Source organism: Armigeres subalbatus, chromosome 1 (assembly GCF_024139115.2).
Source record: "Armigeres subalbatus isolate Guangzhou_Male chromosome 1, GZ_Asu_2, whole genome shotgun sequence".
In the NCBI taxonomy this organism is placed as follows: Eukaryota; Metazoa; Arthropoda; class Insecta; order Diptera; family Culicidae; genus Armigeres; species Armigeres subalbatus.
The window spans coordinates 8,961,483-8,983,193 of record NC_085139.1 but is presented as its reverse complement, the minus strand read 5'-3'; the positions used below and the strand labels follow the sequence as shown (position 1 = coordinate 8,983,193).

Here is a 21,711-nt window from a genome sequence, read left to right as displayed (position 1 = left end):
AATGTAGACATCGTTGTTCATTAAAAACCATTCCGCATGCTTTGAGTGTAGAGAACGCAAAGTAATTTTCGTTTTGTTAAATAAATCTTTATTTAGCATATTTGTGATGGTACACTTGAGTTTGTGCAGTACTAGATTCTTCGGTAAAATAATGATACTGGCGAAATTCAAATGTCATATTTCATTTACTATTGTGCAAAAATGCACAGCAATTATTGCCGCTCATCAGTTCGCTTAATAAACTATCAACAAATGACTTTTTCGTTTTTTGTTTTCGTTGTGAATGAAGTTAGAACTCAGGTCAGCTTTTTGTTATTTCAGTTATTTAAGATGGGATCCTTAATTTACTTGTTCTCTAAAGAAACAATGAACAAATGCAAAATTATCAAAAAAAATCATTACTTTTATTTATTTTAAATGAAAAAAATACTATTTCTTAAACTTCCTGGAACTTTGTAGATAACACAATCGATTGCGTATGTATCCCTGCACTAATGGTTCTGATATTTCAACGTTTTGTTTCCTGAAAACATTCACCACATGCACTGAAATATATAAAAAAAAAACTTGATGTAAATATTTCTAATTTTATTTATATTATTTAACTTAAAATTTGCAAGCACACACGTGGAAACACCATATTTATTGCAAACTAATAGGCTTAGCCTACAAGATTTATCACGTGATACAGAACATATTGACATGAAACGTCATACTACATCACGTGATATTGCTCGTTTCGTGCGTTATTTAAGAATATTTGCATCAAGTAAAAACATGGCGAAGAATAACCACAATCGTATTAGATGCATTAAATGTGGTGTCACAGCAGTACTAACAACAAAAATTTCTTATATAAAAATAGTTGGGACAGAATCGCCTTTCAGCTCAATCGTCCAGATATGTTCAAGATCCTAAAACGTGAGACAATCGATTACATACCTATAACCGATGCGAGTTTATCCTTGTCCAGTGGTACCAGATCGCCAGAATGCTCCGTCCGGTTCAGGCAGGCATGTATCAAATTGTCCCTGCCAAAGATGACGTCAATTAGCCGCGCAGTATACAGCGCTGCCTTTGGAGTGTAGATATTGACGAGATCCTTGGTAGATATGTACGTATTACTACCGTTATGAAGAGGAACTATACTCGGTGCAGCTTCTGTGGCCGACCGCTTGAGAATCTTACGCTGATCCGGCGGTACTTCCGAATTCGACTGAATGGCTTCATATTTACAACGCAACATTTCTGTTTCTGAAACTGATATTGAACAAAACGTCAGCAGATGATCTCGCCAATTCAAGCCTAGTCAACTAGAGAATAGACCAATGTCCGTATTGTGATGTAAAGTAATTTATTTCAAATTCTGATAATTAGCCGAATAAACATATTTTTACACATTAACCTTAACCACATATTCAGCGACCTGCTTTTTTACCGGTTTATTAGATTGACCGCTGGGCACGTTCGTCACAACAATGGTCGATTTCTTCTTCGTATCTCGTTGCTTTCGCTTAACGATATCCGAATGAGTGTGGTAGCGATTCAGTGGAGTGATTTCATTATCAATGGTAAAGACCCGAGCGCGACATCTTTGATTCCACCATTGATTGCAGCGCCAGATTTTCTTCGGGGTGGAGTTTTTTATTACCACCAGCTTCTCAAAAACGAACGGCTGACCAAGGTAAAGCAGCTGTTGCTTACCTCGCATAGTCCTGGTAAAGACGGCTATGTTCTCAGAGTCATTTTCTGTATTTTGCAAGAAAAAATAAAACAAGATTATTCAGTGAACAAAAAAAATTAAGTACAAGGTTTTCTCAATATACCGAAAAATTGTATCAACATTAAAATTGTTTTTTATTGTCTTTTTATTATGAACTATCTGTTCAAAAGATTATGCTGATGGCAGATGATTATGACCATGCTTTCCCAGTTTGAGCTCAGTGGTCAGCATGTTTTGTACCAGCCTGGCTTGGCAGCGACCAACCGAGTTACGGCTGCAGACCCAGTTAATAGAGGTCTTGAATGTGGCCTCCTTTCGGTAGACAAAACTCTTGAACAATAGATGTTTTCCACCCTTTTGGTTTGGTACAACTTCATAGAGTTTTTTCAACCAAACTCCAGTCTTGAGTTGGTCGAATGAATCTGAAAATAAGCATATGCATACGATTATTTCTATTGAACGAATATTTTTTAGAAATTAAACCTTATAGTGCATAATGTATAACAATATGTAAAAAATATCCGCATCAGAATGTTTATTTACTACAAGTATTCTTCGAGTAAATATTCTTCGTTATCTTCGCGCTGTTTGCTGCGCTTTTCTTCAGCGTATTTCAACATCGGAGGATGATTGTGGCCTTTCTTGCTCAGCCTTATACCGCCTTCTTTGTTGGTAACGCACCGGGCTCCACACGTGCCGCCTTGTGCCCCTGAATAGCCACTGAACCGGTTGTAGTTGGGATTCGCACAAACCCAGTTCAGCGTGTTGGCAAATTGAGTCTTTTTGCGATAGATGTAACCACGATAGCACAGATTCAGCCCACCCTTTCGATTGTAAATCAGTTCGTATTGTTTATCATACCGGAATTCACGTGTTGACATAATACGAGATCGTCCTGAAAACAGAAAGGCATCGAAAAAACAAATAAGAATTAGAAATCTGTTATCTTACTTTATTTAATCTAGTACTACGTGTAAAATCCAACCACACCTACTCTTGCTTATGGGGAATCGTTTGTTATATTTAATTATCCAAGGACCTATTACTACCGACACCAACGGCAAGGTGATAAACAGACATCAAATTAGTTGTGAACAATTCTCGCCGAATTCCGTTCTGTATAAAACACGGAAATTCAATATATTTGGAATAGGTGGTATACAAGCAAGAACTTGTATTCGGAGTTAATAACTTCGGCATCAAGTTTGTATAGAGCGCTTGGATGGGATTCTTCTAGACTTAGCTTTGATGGAATAGGGAGAAGACCTGATTAGGCAGCATTCGTTATTCCTACCACAGGCATTATTTATGTAATCATTTGCATTCTGCAAAAATTAATTCAACATCACAATAAACCTTAGAATATGTGCTAACTAATCCGAGTAACAAATGTTTAAGACGGTAATAGGAACTCTGCTCAAACAGATTTTCTCTCGGTGCATGGAAATAAAAAGAACGCATTTATATATGATTGCTTTACGAACATTGATATTTGTATTATTGCGGTTCAGAGGTTAAAAAAAATTATAAGATTTCGTTGAATAGCATGTTTACAATTCAACGGATAACCCACAGTCTTGCAGTTTTGGCAGTACTTCGATCTTAATTAGGCCAATATCCGGAGAACCAGTGTCCACTAATGTAGCTACATCAGTGAGGAAGCTAGAACCGTAGATATCGCTGGTGTGACAGATAGGTGGCGGATCTGCTTTGGTTGCATCTAGTACTTCATCTACCATATTGTTGCGCCGGCTGATTTTGGCTATCTTTTCCGTATGGGGATCGTGGTTGTGCTGTGTCCCGGTCAGGGCACTCAATCTTCCATTAACAATGACGCATCTAGCGCGACATCGTTCCTCTTTCTTTTTGCGGGAGTAGTTATGACATCTCCAGTACACTTTATTTCCTCTGGTACTGTGACAGTTGTACAGGTAATCATTTATCACCAGACATGGCGTTGACCATGGACTTTTTATAAATTTCAGCTCCTGTGAATAAGCATCTTGAAAGAAACAAGACAATCCTCCATTAGTATTTTAGCCAACATGCAAATATTTTAAATAAATCCTAGTACTAGATTGAAAGACTCTCATTGATTTGAAAACGGATTATATTTTTCGTTATTTTAAGGATCATACACACTATATTGTTCATATACGCGTCTTCCTTGTAAACTGACCATTTCTTCCGGATGGTTGTGCTGCCCGTGGAAATTGATTAACTGATCATCTCTGGTTATACATCGAACTGAGCAACGGTTTGGACCCTTTCGATTACTGGAAAATGTACATCGCCAGTATGTGGTATTCGTTGCTTCCATTCGTTTATTGGCGAAAAAAGCGTACCTCTCGTAGACCAGCAACTTTCGTCCCCAACGACTGCGTACAAATAACATCCTATTTGGCTCTTCTTTGAATGGCGGGTCCAGCGGATGAATAGCTATAAAAACCAAATGAAAACAAATCTCTTATGTTCACAAAATATGAAGCCTCATAATCAAGGAGAAACCATTCAAATAGCCAACAATTACAAAGAGTGTTTAATATTTATTCACGAAGCTCATCTTTCATAAATGAATTGCAGTCTTCTATTAGGTATTCGATCATTTCAGGCGGCATGTGATCATGTTCGCCTGTGGCCCTTTTGATCTGCCCTTCATCCGTTACGATACGGGAGGGGCAACTTTTCAATTTGGATCGCCAGTGAACACACTCCCAGTATCCCAGCTGTTTTCGTCTCCGGTTTAGCGTGTAATGGTGGCCTTTGTACACGAGCAGAGGTTTGCCTCTCTTGCTGCGAATGTATTCAGCTGTCAAACATTCAGGTTTGGAATCTAGAAGAAAATAAGCATTGCTCAATATACCTTTTCAATGGAAGGCATAAATTTAAAATTTAAAGAGAAACGCATTTTTTTATTCAGGTTTATTTTTCTCATATCAAGTCACATATAGTATTGATGATTTAATATATTCTAATGAGTGCCCTGTATTTGACATTTCCTTAATGGTAATGTAATTATAACAGTTGCATTTCTGCCCTGTATTCATTACTTGCTGTGCCAGTTTGATAAGTATAATTAGTTGCCTTACACTCTCAAGTCGTCCTCGACATTTTTCCACTTGAGTATTTTCCTACCTAGTAAATAATGTCTTTGTTTCAAACACACCTCCGAAATTCTGAATGATTAAGGAACTAACATTAACTTGGTAGCATCCAGCACCTCCTCTTCGACTAGTGATTTTTTTTTGCAAATAACAACATATACGAAATAATAGTTGATAACAATATTTCTTAATGCTAATAGTTAGTCCATTTACTTATGTGTCACTTATGAGAATATTAGAAAATATTTTTTTGTCTTTGCATTTCTAACAAATCAAGAAGTAGATGTAAACTCTCTTTTATAGTACTAGAGTAGCTGTGGCGTAACAAAAAACGGCTCTTTTACACTTGCAATCAAATCGTTAACCTGGTTAGGCGCCTCATGTTCCTCAAGACTATCGCGGAGTACGAGCTTGTAATCCGTTCCATCGTCTATGACATCGAGCTTCTGTGAAGCTGAAATTGGATCTCTGGAATAGATGTTAAAATATTCCTCCAAATCCTCCGGGAAGTCATACAGCGGCCGATGTTCGATTTTGCTCTCATGGTTTGCATGGTTATGCTGCCTTTTGCTGCGAATGAGTTTATTGAACTTGGTAACACAAATCGCTTTGCAGTGTAGCTTTGCTAAATCGATGCACCGCCACGTGGTACTTCCGTTCCGTTGAGTCAATTTACGGTTGTACAGGAAACCCTTGTAGACAAGCTGTGCGTTTTTCTTTTGGCTGCGAATGAATTTGATAGAAGATGAAGACGCACAAGGTCCACAATGATCATCGGCACGTCTCAGATGACTGTTTTCAAAGAAATTGGCAAGAACGGTGGGTTTTACGCTATAGGAGAATGGAATTTGCTTGTCATTCTTGCCGTTTCCTATAAAGAGAGGATATACTCGGTGAGACATATTTGGAAACAGAATCAAGTCAAATGAATGGATAGAAGAAAAAATAATTTGAAATCTGGTGATAGATAAACTAAACTTTTCCGATCGTCAAATGCTAAAAAAGGAAAATATCCAGCATAAAAAGATCTCAAATATGCTTAACCTTCAAGGACTCGCATGGTCCTTGATCACTCACGCAGTTCCGCCGCTTTTGTGAACGACAAAGGTGTAATTCGCTACTAGCTGCGTTTTAGTACTGAAGACATGAAGAATTCAACAGATTGATTGAAAGTAAGCAACAACAAACAAAAACAATTTATTGTACCTAGTAGGGATGCTGCCTTTCTCGCATTTAGGCAAGAATCCAACCTTATATGATACGAAACACCATTTTCGTTATAACTTTTAAACACAATGATTAATCGTTTTCAAATTCAAAAGTAATCAACTAGGATTTGCTTCCTGTCGAATGCAACTTATATTGCGAGAAAATCAGATGAGAATTACTATATGGTCGAGGTTCTGCCAAATCACACCAATAGCCAACAAAAATTACCCATTTTGACATACAAGTTTTAACGTGAAGTAAGACATTCTAATATGTAATACTTAAAAAAAACATTACTCCTCAACATAACTTATGCAATCTTCGTGTTATTTGGTAGTTCAAAAAGCCGTAAATGCATTGCCTGTGAGTTGTCATACGAAACGTTACAGAGAACACGTAATTAAACTTTTTGAAAAGTTATGAAAAATGAGTTTCAACAAGTGCATGGGAAAAACGCCTCACCTGAATGTAGTATACCACCACAAAGACGTTTTATATACCTTCAGTTGTATTTTATCTATCTTATAATAAAAAGGTTACAAGCCCCTATTTGCTTGGCATTAAAAAAAATAGCATAGGTCCATAAGCATAATTTTCTAGAAATCACATATAGGGGAGTTTTGACAAAGGGAAGAGGAAGAAGGGCAAGCGCATTATTCAGTCTTACCCTAATTGATCCAAAATCGTATCGGATATCCCTTAACCCCACAACTAAGGATATCCTACAAGCTGCAACTAATGTACGTATGAATTGATAAGAAATGATTTCCGTTTTCTTTGTACGAACAAAATATCACAAGTCAATCAAAAAGCAGCTTGATGCGGTTTAGCAGAACCCCGACCGTAATAAAAGTTGAACATATGAATAGTTTTTCTAAGCTTTTGTGCACAAACAAAAATGAAAGTCATGTACAACTTTGTTGTATGAGAAAGGCAAAACGATTCTGGCAAACGGTAAGAACAATAAGGACCGTATCCATTTCTTGCAGAATTCTCGTTTCATAGGGAGAGCCTTTTAAAATTATTCAACAAAAAATATTCCAACCTCCCCTGATAATCTTTTACCACACTGCCAGGGAAGACAGATAGCCGTAAGAATTTGGTGATACGCAATGCGGGATTTTCGCATTGGTGGATTTCATTCATCAATGAAACCTACTCAGTAGGTGTACTCATTCAGCAAAGCGTCTGCTTTACTCGCATATATTCGTAATTATCAATAAAATGTTCACACATTTCATTCATTTTCCGAGCCACGAAAGATCTTTGAACAAAATTACCTTTCCAGTGTCACATCACGTTTACATTCGTCTGTGCTCTTCTTGTTCACAAACAAACATAATCGAAGACGACTTCGTGTTTTGTGTAGCAAGCGTTTATAGATGGAGCTCATTATTTTGAAAGCGTCACAATGATGCCGACTTTATAAAAGTCGTGAGTCAAGAACATGAGCAGACGGAAACAATTATTATCTAATGACTATTCCACAGCAATGCAATAACACAATTTTCTTCAACATCATAAGCACTTAATAAAATTGAAGACTAACTTTTGATTCATCTTCCACTCTGTCAGTAGTTCTCCCTGTAATTCGTCTTCACAACAACGCAGTGCTATCTAGGAAAGTTGAATGTGTGCGTGACGTCATTGAGTTTTATTATGCCAAAATACGGAAAATAATTTTAAAATGCTTCTAAAATATAAGAAACAATATTTACTTAAACACATTTGAATTCGATAGTCATCAGTTCCTCGTTAAATTCAATTTATTACAATGAAATCGGCCGATCATTATGAGCCATCAGTGTGTAAATTGATTTCACTGATCTCTCTTCCCAGTTTTTAGACACTGATATTCTTTCCTTCCGCTTCAAATGGAAGTTTGGCAAAAGGATATAAACCTTTCCCTCCGCTCGCTTTTAAAATCTACTACTACTTTAAGCCCGCAGTCCACTGTTTGTCATGACAAATATTTGTCAAGTTGATCCGGACATCTATCAAACCGATTAAAAATTGACATGAATATCAGGCTGACTTGACAAATATTTGTCATGACAAAAAGCTTAACCGGTTTTAATTAAATTGCTTCTACAATTTTTTAAGAGTTTAAAAAAATCCGTATGCTTTCCGTTCCTCTTTTTTTTTCAAATATCATCCTTCGACTTTTTAGCTAATTCCTGTTAAGTAAAATAGGATATAGGGAGCAAGACCATTTGGGCAGCACCCCCTATTCCCGTCCGCAACGTTAATAACTCGACCGATAACAACCAAATGGCTTAATTTTCTGTACATCACAAGATATCGACAGAAACTAACCATGTACTAAAAACAAGTAATTTGGTTGTAATGCGCTCGAGTAATGAACGTTGTGGACGGGAATAGAGGGTGCTGCCCAAATGGTTCTCTACCCTATGTAGGGACAGTTTTACTAATCATTGGTGAACAGTAACAAAACCGTAGACCAAGCAAAACTGTACCACATGTTTCATGTTACAAAAATGCAATTAAGTTGTACATATAGGCAAATATTACCAAAGGCACCTGACTTTTTCTGGTTGTTCCACGTTTTTCTGGTTCTACGAATGCATAGTTGAATGTAAAAAGAATCACCAATTCGAATTAGGTTGAAGTAGAGGAACGGTTCAGCACTTCATCTCATAGCTCCCATTTCCATCCCGTCAAAAACAAAGCAATGAAAAGGAATTTGATGTTTTTTTGTGATTTTTTTAGCAGTGAGCACGCATGTTAGCAAAAATAAGCGACAAGATTGGTGCTGTATTTCTCTGTTTAGCCATGAGATGAATATATGTTCAGTGAGATGGAAAACGGAACAGTTACCCTACATAGTTGAATGAACGGAAGATAGATGTCCTCTATGAATTTACTTTCAGCTCTAATTTAACAGTGCCGATATCTCTCATATCTACATATGTGTTAAGATCTTCCAAATTACAACATGATTATTGACTACGTTTGATCCAAGCAGGGTAGCAATACCGGTAATAGATGATGTTCTCTAGATATCCAACAATTCATATCGTGATAGTTGGACAACAAAATAACTTTTCTTAGTGGTTAATATGATATAAATTTGCTTCCATTTTCAAAAATGTAACGTTTTTCGAAAATATGTTTCACTGGTTTTGAGGCAGTGTAGGCAGGACAATATGCCCTTACCAACAGGACACAAGCCCGGCAAGCCGGCAGCAGTTGCTTCCAAATGATATGGAAACTATTGGAATGTAATTCAAGCCTTATGTTGGTTTTTTAATGTCAAGCACATAAGGATTTGTAACCTTTTTATTATGGGATTGATAAAATACTAAAGAAGGGCCATGGAACGTCATTGGTTAATGTGAGGCATACTGGCCCTGGTACTTTTTGAAATCCATTTTTCACAACTTTTCAAAAAAAACTTTATTACGTGTTCTCTGTAATATTTTTATATGACTATGCATTTACGACTTTTTGGAATACCAAATAACACAAAGTTTGGATAAATTGCGTTGAAAAGCAAAAAGTTATTAAAAGTGAAAGCTTCGATTGTACATGCCTTTTGTATTGATCTCAGATGGATCGCAACTGAAACCAGCAGCTTTAGTATGTAGGCTAGAATTCATCCAACTTATTTTCTTTCAGCTACACTAAGTGTTGGATAAGACACCCAGAAATCACCCTCAACCCAGTTTTCGTCCATCTTTTTTAAAATCTTCATTCTCGAAAACTAGTTGTTAGAAACAGTTTAAATTCAAGTTTTTCATAATTGTTTGATAATTGTATGGGAAAACTTGAACTTGAACTGTTTTCAACAATTATTTTTCTAGAAATGAAGATTTTAAAATAGGTGGTCGAAAACTGGGATAAGGACAACTTATGGGTGTCTTACCCTTCGTAGAGGCGTTGGATCACCCAAGAAATAAACTTTTTATAGGTGACCCGCAAACTGTTATAATATCAATCGAACTCAGACAAACTGAGGTGATACTCGTTTACTGATACTTACCCTTTACCATACTCTTAATTTGTTCGAAACAAGCTGCATCCGACTGAAAAATCCTGTTCCCATTCCTTATTAAAAATTGGACTGTTGACTCGGGAAAGCACGAGAAAGGCACCATTACTGTTAAGTGGATTTATAAGGAATACATATGTGGATACTAGAGTGATTCAAATTTTGCCTTCTTCGCTCCCGTTTGGATCATATTTATCATTTTTGAAGCCCTCCCATATTTTGAGCTTGATTGGTTGAAAAATGACTGTGTAACGTTATTCAAAAAATCTTTTAAAATTTATTATGAAAATAGAAGAGGACGGTCCATAAACAAAATGCAAAATTGTGTATGGACCGTAGACATGCACCTCCCAAAGAGAACCACCATAATAAAGCCCACGTGGTATAACGTTCAGCAACATTGCACATTGAGCTAATGAATTATATAAATTCGATCACAACATAGAAAATTTGGGAAACAAACAGATCTTCTTTGTTGCGATATGATCCGATGATTGCAAACATAGTAAAAGAAAACACTGCATATCATAAGTATTCTATGAAGTAAATGCGTTGATTTATTTAAAATAATTAGTTACTAACCTCATGGATCAGTCTGTTTCCAGAGAACTTTCCATACAATCTCAAAGTGACGTGTTTACAGTCAAATTACAACCATATTAGTTAAAATTCTGGGAGTGCTCTTAAAATGGTGATAGTCACCATTTTAAAATAGGGGAACCAAAGAATCAAAGTTGGAATCCTTCTAGTGGTCCCTATACCCAATCAAGTTGTAAGCCGGAATGGTTCATTAGCACAGCCGGATTATTCTTACAATTCAGACGTTAGACCTTACTTTGCAAGTTAGATTATCAAAAATAATTAACACATCAACATCAAGTTGGAGATTGTTACAACAAATCCTATCTAAATAGCTAGTTGACCATTCCGACTTCCAGTTTGAATCAAGGATCTCATCTCAATTTGAGGTGAACGCTGGTACTAATTAATGCTGGACATTTCTTTCAATATAATAAAAGCGAGAATACTTATGTGAAAAATATATATTCAATTTTATTTCTTCATTGTTTTATTATTCTACATTTTTTTTCAATTTTTGATGTTTAATATTTTAGCACCGCACCTGTGTAAATAAATGTCTCAAACTTACCAAATCAAGACTGGGTTTCAATCGTTGTAATATATATATATGTATGTTACTCCCTTGAAAAATACGACTAATTGAAATTCTGTTTTCATCCAAATAAAATACCTATTTGCTAGAAATTCCTACTGAAATTAGACATGTTTTCAACTCAACTCAACCTAAAACTGGCATTCAAGTGGGATAGTTTTCGAACTTTCCTTTCCTTTCCTCCGAAAACCTTGCACAGATCTGTGGGGTATTTTACAGCCGTGAAAAAGAGATGCTATATGCCAAATTACATCATACAACATTTTCATTTTACTACTACTACTACTTTAGTTTACTACTACTCATTAACACCATTAACGTCAGTTTTCCAGATTACACTATCAAATTAAATCGCAGAACATCTCTGCTGTTGAGATTATGGTGAATTTTACCAAAAAATCACCTAAATCTGTGAAATGATTCAAGTGTTAACGACAGTCAGTTTTCTATCAAAAAATCGTTTTTGAATGATTAGTAGCTACACTCAGTTAATTGGACTAACGAAATTGATAAAGAATAAGTTATTTCTCATCTGCTGATCGTTGAACCAACAGTGCTTCATGCAGAGATACAGCCCATGTACCCGTATCAATCACAATCGAAAAAAGGAAGCGCAAATTGTTTTGTAGGGAAAATTAATACCTATTGTTGGCAACCTAAACATTCCGCCAATGAATATTTAATGAATATTCACCCTGAACACGTGTATACATAGCTTAACTGGTATACATTTGTTTGCTCATCCTTGATGATTGGTGGTCGGCGTGGTCGCTGAACAAGCTATTACAACAAACTCTTATGATAGTTAATCATTTTTTCCTCAACACCATTGCCGCGAAAAGTTGATTTCTCGGGTACTTATTCAAAAGGACGTATGTGTTTTTGTAAACAAAGATTCAAACGTCGATTAGTCCGATCTGTTGGCACTCCCACGGAAACCAACACCACCAACAAGTAGCCGAAGCCTCCCCCTATCTGTCTATGGTGATGGTTTGCTTGGGAGGACTATCAGATCGGACTAGTCGACGTTTGAATCTTTGTTTACAAAATCACATACGTCCTTTTGAATAAGTACCCGAGATTTGCTCGTTTTCTCACTTCCAGCATGTTTCTTGGGATCAATAATGCAAGAAAAAACTAACATTACTTCAAATATTGAATGTACTGTACCGTGGTACATCGAAATCCGTACACCTAAGCTTTTTAAAAAAGGTTCTAGAAAATACGAATCAAATTCGAATAGAACGTTCGTTATTGATACAGGTGCCAAACAACGAAAAATATGATAAAATAATCAGGGTGTCGACTCAAATTTGAGAATAAAATTCCCTGACTTTCCAGACCATTCCTCGAAAAATTCCAGGTATGAAAAATGTTTGTTTTCAATTCCTAGAAGCGCATGAAAATCTCTGCATGTATAAACCTTTGAAGTCCATTATGAGTTCCTGAGCTACTGGAAGCCTAATCACCTCTACAAACAGAACATTGAGGATTTGGAGAATATCGTAGGCAATTCTGGTCGTTCATAAAGATTCAAGTTAATGCGCAGAGCCCCTGTAAATTTTTCATAATTCACATCTTTCCAAAATTAGCTCTAATTAATGTTATAAGTTTTCTAGTGCCATCATCCACCATTGGGAATTCTCACGGACTCCCTAGTGTTGCAATAGATCTCCAACACTACTGACGGACTTCGTCCTGAATTCGTCCTATAGTAGACCCCCTGGGGGTCCATAATAGGAAATTGCTTCCCTACACGGAAGAAATAAACTACCCAATAGTGAGTTTAATTCACCCAACCTCGAACATCCGTACGGGAAGCCAAAATTGAGTAAGTAGGGTCGAAGTAGTTTGCCTTTACTCCCATGTTAAAAAAGTACCCAACGGAAAATTTATTGACCCAAATTTAAGTTTAATTCACTCAATTTCGACCTCAGGTAATAAAACTCAAAATTGGCTTCCCGTATTGAACTGGCGTCGTTGGATTGTTTGGCTCTTTTGTTTTTGACAACAAAAGAAAGAGTGGATGAAAGAGAAGAGAAAAAATAACTCAAAAGTAAGTTTAAAAATACTCAATTTTGGGTACTTTTTTTCTTCCGTGTATAGTTGACACTTCATTTGATTTTTATGTTCCGTTTCGGGACCTTTGGGACGTTATGGATACTCTCGTGTTTATTTTTTTATAGATTTGTAAGAAATCATCAAGTTTTAACCGTCTAAGGGCCGTTTTCTTCACCTCCGCTTAACTCTTAAGCGATGCTTACCCATACGTTTAAACCTGGTTTAAGCACTAAGCGGAGGTGAAGAAATTGGCCCTAAGACGAATTAAGTACTCTCCATTTAATTCCACCAATTATTTTCGATATCTTTGCAGATACGTATTTCGACCACAACTGTGGTCGACTTGCCGTCGTGCTTGTAAGTCGAGTCAAGTACGAGACACTGAAGACGACCACACACACAGTTGTGGTCGAAATATGTATCTGCAAAGATATCGAAAATAATCGGTGGAATTAAATGGAGAGTACTTAATTCGTCTTAGACGGTTGAATACATTCCACTACAAGAGCTTAATATATTTTTCTGATCAAGTTTTACTTTCCATGGCATTTCCAATGCATGGAACCAAATCATAGGACTGTAAGGTAGGTTCTCCCGATGGAATGTCATAGCAAAATGTATGTGCTGTGCAGTAATAATGCAAAAATGGCTGTAGGGTCCACTATTGTTCGGGGGTCAACTATTGGGCACTTTACCCTAAATACCATACCAAGTATTTGGAGCGGAGCTTTTAAAATAATCTACTGAACATCCATCGAGGAGCTCCAGGATAAAAACTATCCATCCAGCTTTTTTAAAACCTTTGGGATTTTTTTAATGTTTTAGTGATAATTCTGAAGTAATTTCTGGACAAAATTCTCAAAGATCAACCAGAATACTTCTTGATAATTTTTTTTTATAAAAATCAAAAACAGCGAATGTAAAACTGAAACATTACCATTGACAACAACATCATCCTTCTCTTGCATCCGAGCATTATTATGAAGTATCGAGAAACGTTTAATGTGTGGTTTAATTGAGACCATCGTTACCTACGTACATGAGGTAGTCCATATGATGCTTTTATCCACTATCATTTTCTCTACATGACCATTAATTTGACAACCTAAGGACGTGACTTTATAAGCCCATCATTCCAACCTATCGACCAATGACTTTATAAGCCCATCATCAAATGGAAGTTCACGTAATGTTTTTAAAATATTACATTATTATCATGTTTGGAGATGAGGCCGATGCTGTAGAGAGCCGTCACAGGTCAAAAAAGATACTATTCGGGGTTTTCGTTTAACAAGCTTCCAAATATCTAGTTGTTGATTGTAGGTTGAACATGTTTGATGATTGTTTGTTGTTCTGAACTATGGCCTATTCCAGCCATTTGATTCAGTCTCGACTGCTTAACTAGATAATTTTTTGGGCGTCACATTTTATCAAAAGGAAATGTACTACATTAGATTTTTCATTAGAGATAGTAGAGTTCATTAGAGCATTAAACGAAATTTTGCTATATCATAGGTACATCAAATTATTTTATAAGGAATGACTCTTGCGATTGATAATCATCGTCTAAGTATTTGAATGAACTTTCAGAACTTCTTATGTTTGATGGAAACTTAAGCGCTACTAATAAGGAAACTGCGAAAAAATCAAATTGACTCCGATACAAAACATTCTTCTTCTTCTTTTTCTTCTTATTGGCATTACATCCCCACACTGGGACAGAGCCGCCTCGCAGCTTAGTGTTCATTAAGCACTTCCACAGTTATTAACTGCGAGGTTTCTAAACCAGGTTACCATTTTTGCATTCGTATATCATGAGGCTAGCACGATGATACTTTTATGCCCAGGGAAGTCGAGACAATTTCCAATCCGAAAATTGTCTAGGCCGGCACCGGGAATCGAACCCAGCCACCCTCAGCATGGTCTTGCTTTGTAGCCGCGCGTCTTACCGCACGGCTAAGGAGGGCCCCATTCGAACAAATGGTCCTACCAAAGATTCATAACCTTTGTGAGTGCAAATAGTTCATTGTCTAGGAATCAATTAATTAGATGGTAATTAGTGTTTGTACGACGATGAATTTGATGAGTGAATGTTCAATGTGTTCTGTCTGTTTGTCTGTGATCTAACTAAGTTACACCCGATTCTTTTTTTACACGGGGGATGCGTTCCGTGTAAAAAAAGATTTCAGTTCAAAATTTGAAAATCCGTGTAGAAAAAGTTTTATGATTTCTCGACGAATCATGCAAAACGGAGCAACTTTGCAAAATATTTGTATGGGATTTTTTTACACGGCCGTGTAAAAAAAAATCCGTGTAAAAACAGAATCGGATGTATTCCAATCCCATGTGTTTGGATCCAATATAAAATAATCCAAATAAAACGCTGATTAATCCACCTAGCGGTGTTGGCGCCTTTATCGAGCCAAAAAAATCCCAAAAATTTGCGCATAAGAAACGGTTATTTATTTGGTCCATTACTTCTGAGCCCACAGTACGATCTAGCCAATTTAAAAATAGCAAAAAAGGGATAGGACGTCCCGTCGAATGGAACCTGTTGCGAGTTATTCGGCCAATGCGAAGTTCCAAAAAGTGTCTACAAAATTTTGTACACATACACACATCTATACAGTGGCGTAGCCAAAAAATTGGTCTTGGGGGGTTTTCTGAACACTTTTTTTTCGAAAAAAAAATTTCTTCCAAAAATTTTGTCTCTGGGGGGGGGGGGGGTTTATACCCAAAACCCCCTTCGTGGCTACGCCACTGCATCTATATATACACACAAGAATGGAACGCAGTTGTTTGGAAATTCAATCTAGTGAGATCGAGGTTTTTCTTAATAGTTCTGGGACCCCAATCAGTTGTTCAAAATATGGGCTTGCTTGGTTGCGTCCTCGCTTTCCGCAGCGCGTTTCAATTTTATGGAGATTAGTATGGGAAAATGTACTTTTCTACATTTTTGTTCTTAGCGGCTTCAATTTATCGCCAACCATGTGACTCAATACGCTAGCATGCTAGCATATTGTCTGAAAGATACCGAAAGACTTTGCCGAAGAAAGTACGTAGCTGGAAGGTATACTAAAATTGTTATTACGCTTCGAAAATTGATTGTTCAAACCAATGAATTCTCGCTTAACTTTTCAAAAGGACCTAAGTAACATTTTTTCATGAATTAATTTGAATAGCGCAATCAACAGAACAACATGAAAGATTTTGATTGCAGTACTCAAATTAAATCATGGAAAAAATGTTACTTAGGTCCTTTTGAAAAGTTAAGCGAGAATTATTGGCAGTGGCTGATTTCCGCCGCTTCCACATCCAGGCGCTATAGTATATGCGCAAATAGCCAGCATGAGTTAACCGCTAGAAATGTGTATGGCGAAAGACATCTAACGCAAGTTTTCTCAAAATTAGGAACTTTTCATGAAAAACTATATGGTACCGGTTATGAAAGATGGTGTCCGCTACTACGCCTACACTACAAAAAAAATTAATAATTTTCTATATGTGCCGCGACACATAAAACATTTAGAAACCATGCTCTATATATTTCTAGAGTGCTTTGAAAATAGGTCGTATGTGCAAAAGAGAGTCTCTCTTTGGATCTATTCTCTTTCGATAATTACAAAACTATACAAAAGTTTACTTCGAATTTCTTGGCAGACATCCAAAAACAATAGCTTTGTCTATCATGCTGTAGTGGAAATGTAGCAAAACATGCAAAACTAGCCGATATATTAGCGAAAGAGAGCGTGATCAAAGAGAATCTCTCGTTTGCACATACGACCTATTCTCAAAGCAATCTAGATTTATGTGGCCTTAATGATTTACAAAATTCTTCAAATGCCTTCAATTATCATAAGTTATATCGAACACTTGTGTCTTTTTAAAAAAATATATGTGGAGACTAATGGTTGAAAACCATAACATCTATATTTAAAAATGTTCAAACATGTAATAGATACTGATGCGAATCATGGGAAGTGCCAGATAAGAGCAGACAAAATGGCGAGTGGTCGCCTGTTAAACAAATCGAAGCATCGAATCAGGATTTTTGCGGGTAAAATACACATAGGGTAACCGTACCCTTAGTGGAGGTAGCACCAATAATGGAGGTAGTTGGGTTTCAATTGGATTTATCATATTTATACATTTTATGATGGTTTCAGTTGATTCGCCGTGTTTTAAATATCCTGTTAAATGCAATTTATCTTAAGATTTTGCTTGAAAAACTATTGAAAACAATGATTTTCCTTAACAAAATTGACTCCCTTGCACCTATAGTGGTGCAACTGTACCAATAGTGGCGAGTCTCATAAGAAACCAATGGATAGCACCACTATACCCATAGTGGTGCAAGCAATATTTGGTAATTGTTGATGTTAAATGACATTTTTGTTGGCAAATTTATTAGTTTATCTATTGACTAAGACATTAAATCTTTAAATTTCCCATAATTATCAATTTAAAAAAAAAATATTTTCTTTTTTGCATCTACTAATACCTCCGCTATTGGTACCGTTACCCTACACGTACACAAGTCTAGATTGCTTTGAGAATAGTGCGTATGTGCAAAAGAGAGGCTCTCTTTGTCCACGCTCTCTTTCGCTTGTACATAAGCTAGTTTTGCAAGTTTTGCCACATTTTCACTTCAGAACGCTAGACAAAGCTATAATCTTTAGATATCTGCCAAGAAATATGAAGTAAACTTTATTATAGATCTGTAATAATCGGAAGAGAATGGAGGCAAAGAGAGACTCTCTTTTGCACATACGACCTATTCTCAAAGCACTCTAGAAGTACACAAGTTTAACATACTTTATGCATCCAGACAAAGCTGATTGATTTGAGGAGCAAATGTGTGGCTTCGGACGGTTTGTAGGCAAGTTGTGGCAGCGCTCGGCCTGTTAGCTGATTCGAGACACGAATGATAAAGCCATTCACGATGCTACAGAAGAGGACGGTGATGAGCAACTTGCTGCATTGGTACTTCTGCGTGGACTCCAAAGGTTTATTGGACGCGGGCAAGACGCAGTTAAAAATGACCAAAATACGCAGCTGCTGTGTCGCTTTTAGCTAAGATTGGTTTGGGTTTCTGGTGATATTGAACTGATGGTTGAAGCACAGGGCTGGTAGTGGGTCAATGCCGCTCAAAATAGTGACTTTAGTGACCAATACTGACGGAAAAAGGGACCAAATAGTGACTTTCAGCTGCAGAAAAAGTGACCAAATAGTGACTTTGAATTTCATTTGCAGTGACAAAATTTGAGTTTTATATGAAGTATATAAGGCCGATACGAATAATTTTCAAATAATTTTTAATCATGTCTCCCCCTCTACTACCTTTTGGCCAAAAATACCAATTTTAAGGCGCAATAAATTAGGCAAAAATTATGAATTGCCACATCTCTATTCACCAGATCCGATGAAAAGAAAATTGTGTGCTTATTTAGTGGAATGTCTTCACTTGTAATGGATTATTTAATTCCATTACTTTGCATTTTTTACAAGTATACGTATTTCGACCTCAACAGTAATGACGGTAATGACGTATATTGTCTTTCAAGTCGAGTCAAGTATGGGACACTGATCAATGTTTACAAAGTGATGGAATTAAATGGAATAGTTCGTCTTATGACAAATAAAATCTGATGAGTTTTTCATTTTATTCTTTTTATTATTTTTGTATTTTCGCCCATTTCACCAATGGAAAACACAATTTGAGGCGAGTCATACAGATGAGGTGCAATAATGTATAATATGGGTTCGGACTTCCAAACGGAAAATCTTCGCTTGAGTATGAAAATGTTTTTTTTTATAAATGAAAATTTATTTAAATAATTTTTCGACATAGATTTAATTTGACTCACAAAGTTCATAAATCTGAACCCCAAGAATCGTCTCGGAACCTAAAGAATTTGCTCAGAATTACGAAAAGCCTAAACAAGAAGTTCGAGCTACCGATGAATTGGCCTCTTACGGAAAAAAACATATGAAACAAATCTTTCTATGGGGGGTCCCTTACGTTAGAAATGTTCCACTTCCAAAATCCTTTGCTTTATTCAAAATATATGTATAAAATTAGAACAAGCCATCGCTCACTAATGATTTCCCCGACACAACAGGGAATGCATCTAAAATTGTGTAGGATTAAGATGAAAATATCAGAATTTTATTAAAAAGATGAATCGGAATACTCAACAGTTCAATTGATAAGGTGTAGAGTTTATTAGTTTTTAAAAGAGGTTTTAAAATAAGCAGGGTATGCTATTAGCCTTGTGAATATATTTAGAATCTCAATCCCCTGTGTCAATCCTGCTTGCATCACTATATACCCACCATATACTCCAATCAATCGCTGTTAAAAATCTAATAATCACACCGAGATTCAGAGTGGATTTGAAGTCGCTAAGAAGTTTTTTCTAAATTCGTCATGAATAAAGCAGCCTCGACGGAAAAGGTTTCAAATCTTTCCAATTTTTTTCATTCCGCGACGATGTGCTGATGAAACCAAGTCGATAGTTTTAAAATAGTTACTTTTTCCGAGAAAAAGTGACTTTAGTGACTTGAAGACTTTTTAATGACTGGCCGGAAAAAAGTGACCAAGTCACTAAAAAGTGACTCGCTACCAGACCTGTTGAAGCAGGATATAAAGTTACCTTTCATCCAGTTCTAGCAGTTGAGGTTTATTGCGGTTCAGCGAGCACCGCTACCTTGTATAATTATTTTATAGTGACCTGTTATCTGCTATGTAGTACTAAGTAATAAATACAGAACTCTGATTTGTTCATTCTTTGAAACTATTTTTCGTGTTTTAAAACCTTTGTCTTCTTCTTGCCATGCATCCAAGATTTTCATTCACAATATTGCGTAATTTCTAAAAACAAATCAATTTAAATCCATTAACATTAACGATAAATCAAATCAGCAAAAATAAATAAATTATGCTTTTTTTTATATATATCTTTATTATAGAGGCTTGCAGCCCTAGGCTGGCTCACCTCTTATCGTAAAAAAAAATATATGTGTCATTGCTAATACCTTTTCCATAAGGCCCACACATAAAACACGTTAGATTGAAGCTATTGCAAAAATCTATATCGCTCACACATATAGTATATACAATTTTTTTCCGCAGTGCACCAAATATTTTTTCGTTTTTGGTGCTTAATTTTGAGAAATCGAACCTTAGATGCCTTTCGCCATACTGATTTCAGAAAGTTAACTCTTACTGTGCCGCTGTAAGCACGCTCAAAGCAGGCGATTCATTAGCAATAAATCAATGTTTCTGCCAGCACTACCGGACAACCTATGGTTGTCAGAGGGCAAAACCCATCTTACTTCTTGTCGGAATTTTTACTTTGTGAAATGATCAATAATTTTGAAATAACACCAAATAAATTTACGAAGTTCTGAAAACTCATATGTGAATATGTAGGGTAACTGCTCCTTGAATTCATACAATGTACCCCAATCAATACCATTCGAAAACAAAGAATAGGGGCGCAAATTGTTTCATTTCTCAACAAAACATGACACAAATTGAGCCTAAATAGCCTGTTTTGCGAATGTTATTGATGTAGGAGCATGTTAATAATAATGGAACAGATACCCTACATTATTTGGAAGATTTGAAAAATGTATTGGAGGTAACCACTTTCCTTTCGATGGGACTCGAACTCACGTAAATTATTGGTCCGCCCTTTTTAAATGTTGGTCTAGATATAATAGAGACTCAAAACAATCACGAGTGGTGGATGCTTGGAACGTGAAACTGCCATTCACAGGTTGGAACAGGATAATCTACGACAAATTACATCTCCGCAGCTTCGACGTCGTGGCGCCGTGGGAAATTTGCTATACACGACAGAAAGTGTAGAAAAGCGGGCATCGGGCGGCTACTTTCTTTCGAAGCTGTGGTCCACCAATGAACTGGGAATCAGCTTCATAGCGCTGGGCAAGATGCGCCAACGCGTGACTGGGGGGCAGCTAATTCGCGCAAAAATCAACAAGCTGAGTATAAAAGGCCGTTTCTCAATCTATGGCCCAATCTATGGGCCAACTTGGTATTCCATTGCACGATGATAATAAGCACCAATGTGAAGCGAAATGAGCGATGCCACATTTTAAGGACCCACGATGTTCGCGACTGTTGTAACAGCCCTGAATTTGCGTAGCTATAGACTACGGGCTGTATTACGGGCTGTATTATATTCCACACTGCTACTGCTTGATTGATAAGACTCAGTAAAATTGCACAAAGAATCGACTGACTGGCATTTTACAGACATTTTCAGGCACACAACACACTGCAACATTTGACATGCATTTAGAAAAACCATGATCAATCCATCTTGCGATGCTGACCAGTGATCAATTGGAAGCAATGATACAGGACTCCCATCCGATTAAAGATAAATGCCTAAAACAT

At 36.6% G+C, this 21,711-nt stretch overlaps 1 protein-coding gene across 50 annotated transcripts in view; it reads right to left on the bottom strand.

Moving 5' to 3' along the window:
- Positions 1–21,711, bottom strand: part of LOC134221154 (modifier of mdg4-like) — a 143,221-nt gene that overhangs the window by 101,875 nt on the left and 19,635 nt on the right. The window contains exons 5-6 of one of the 50 annotated variants that reach the window (XM_062700390.1): positions 943–1,260; positions 67–545 (exon numbers count right to left, since the gene is read on the bottom strand). The exons of 43 other annotated variants lie outside the window; for them this stretch is intronic. In XM_062700390.1, the coding sequence (XP_062556374.1) occupies positions 430–545; positions 943–1,260 (434 nt within the window). In that variant the 3' untranslated portion in view covers positions 67–429. Of the gene's footprint in view, positions 1–66; positions 546–942; positions 1,261–1,337; positions 1,750–2,234; positions 2,619–3,183; positions 3,726–3,815; positions 4,163–4,249; positions 4,557–5,117; positions 5,699–21,711 lie in introns of those variants that run through there. 6 more of the 50 variants (XM_062700441.1, XM_062700452.1, XM_062700380.1 and 3 more) reach the window with 6 other exon arrangements.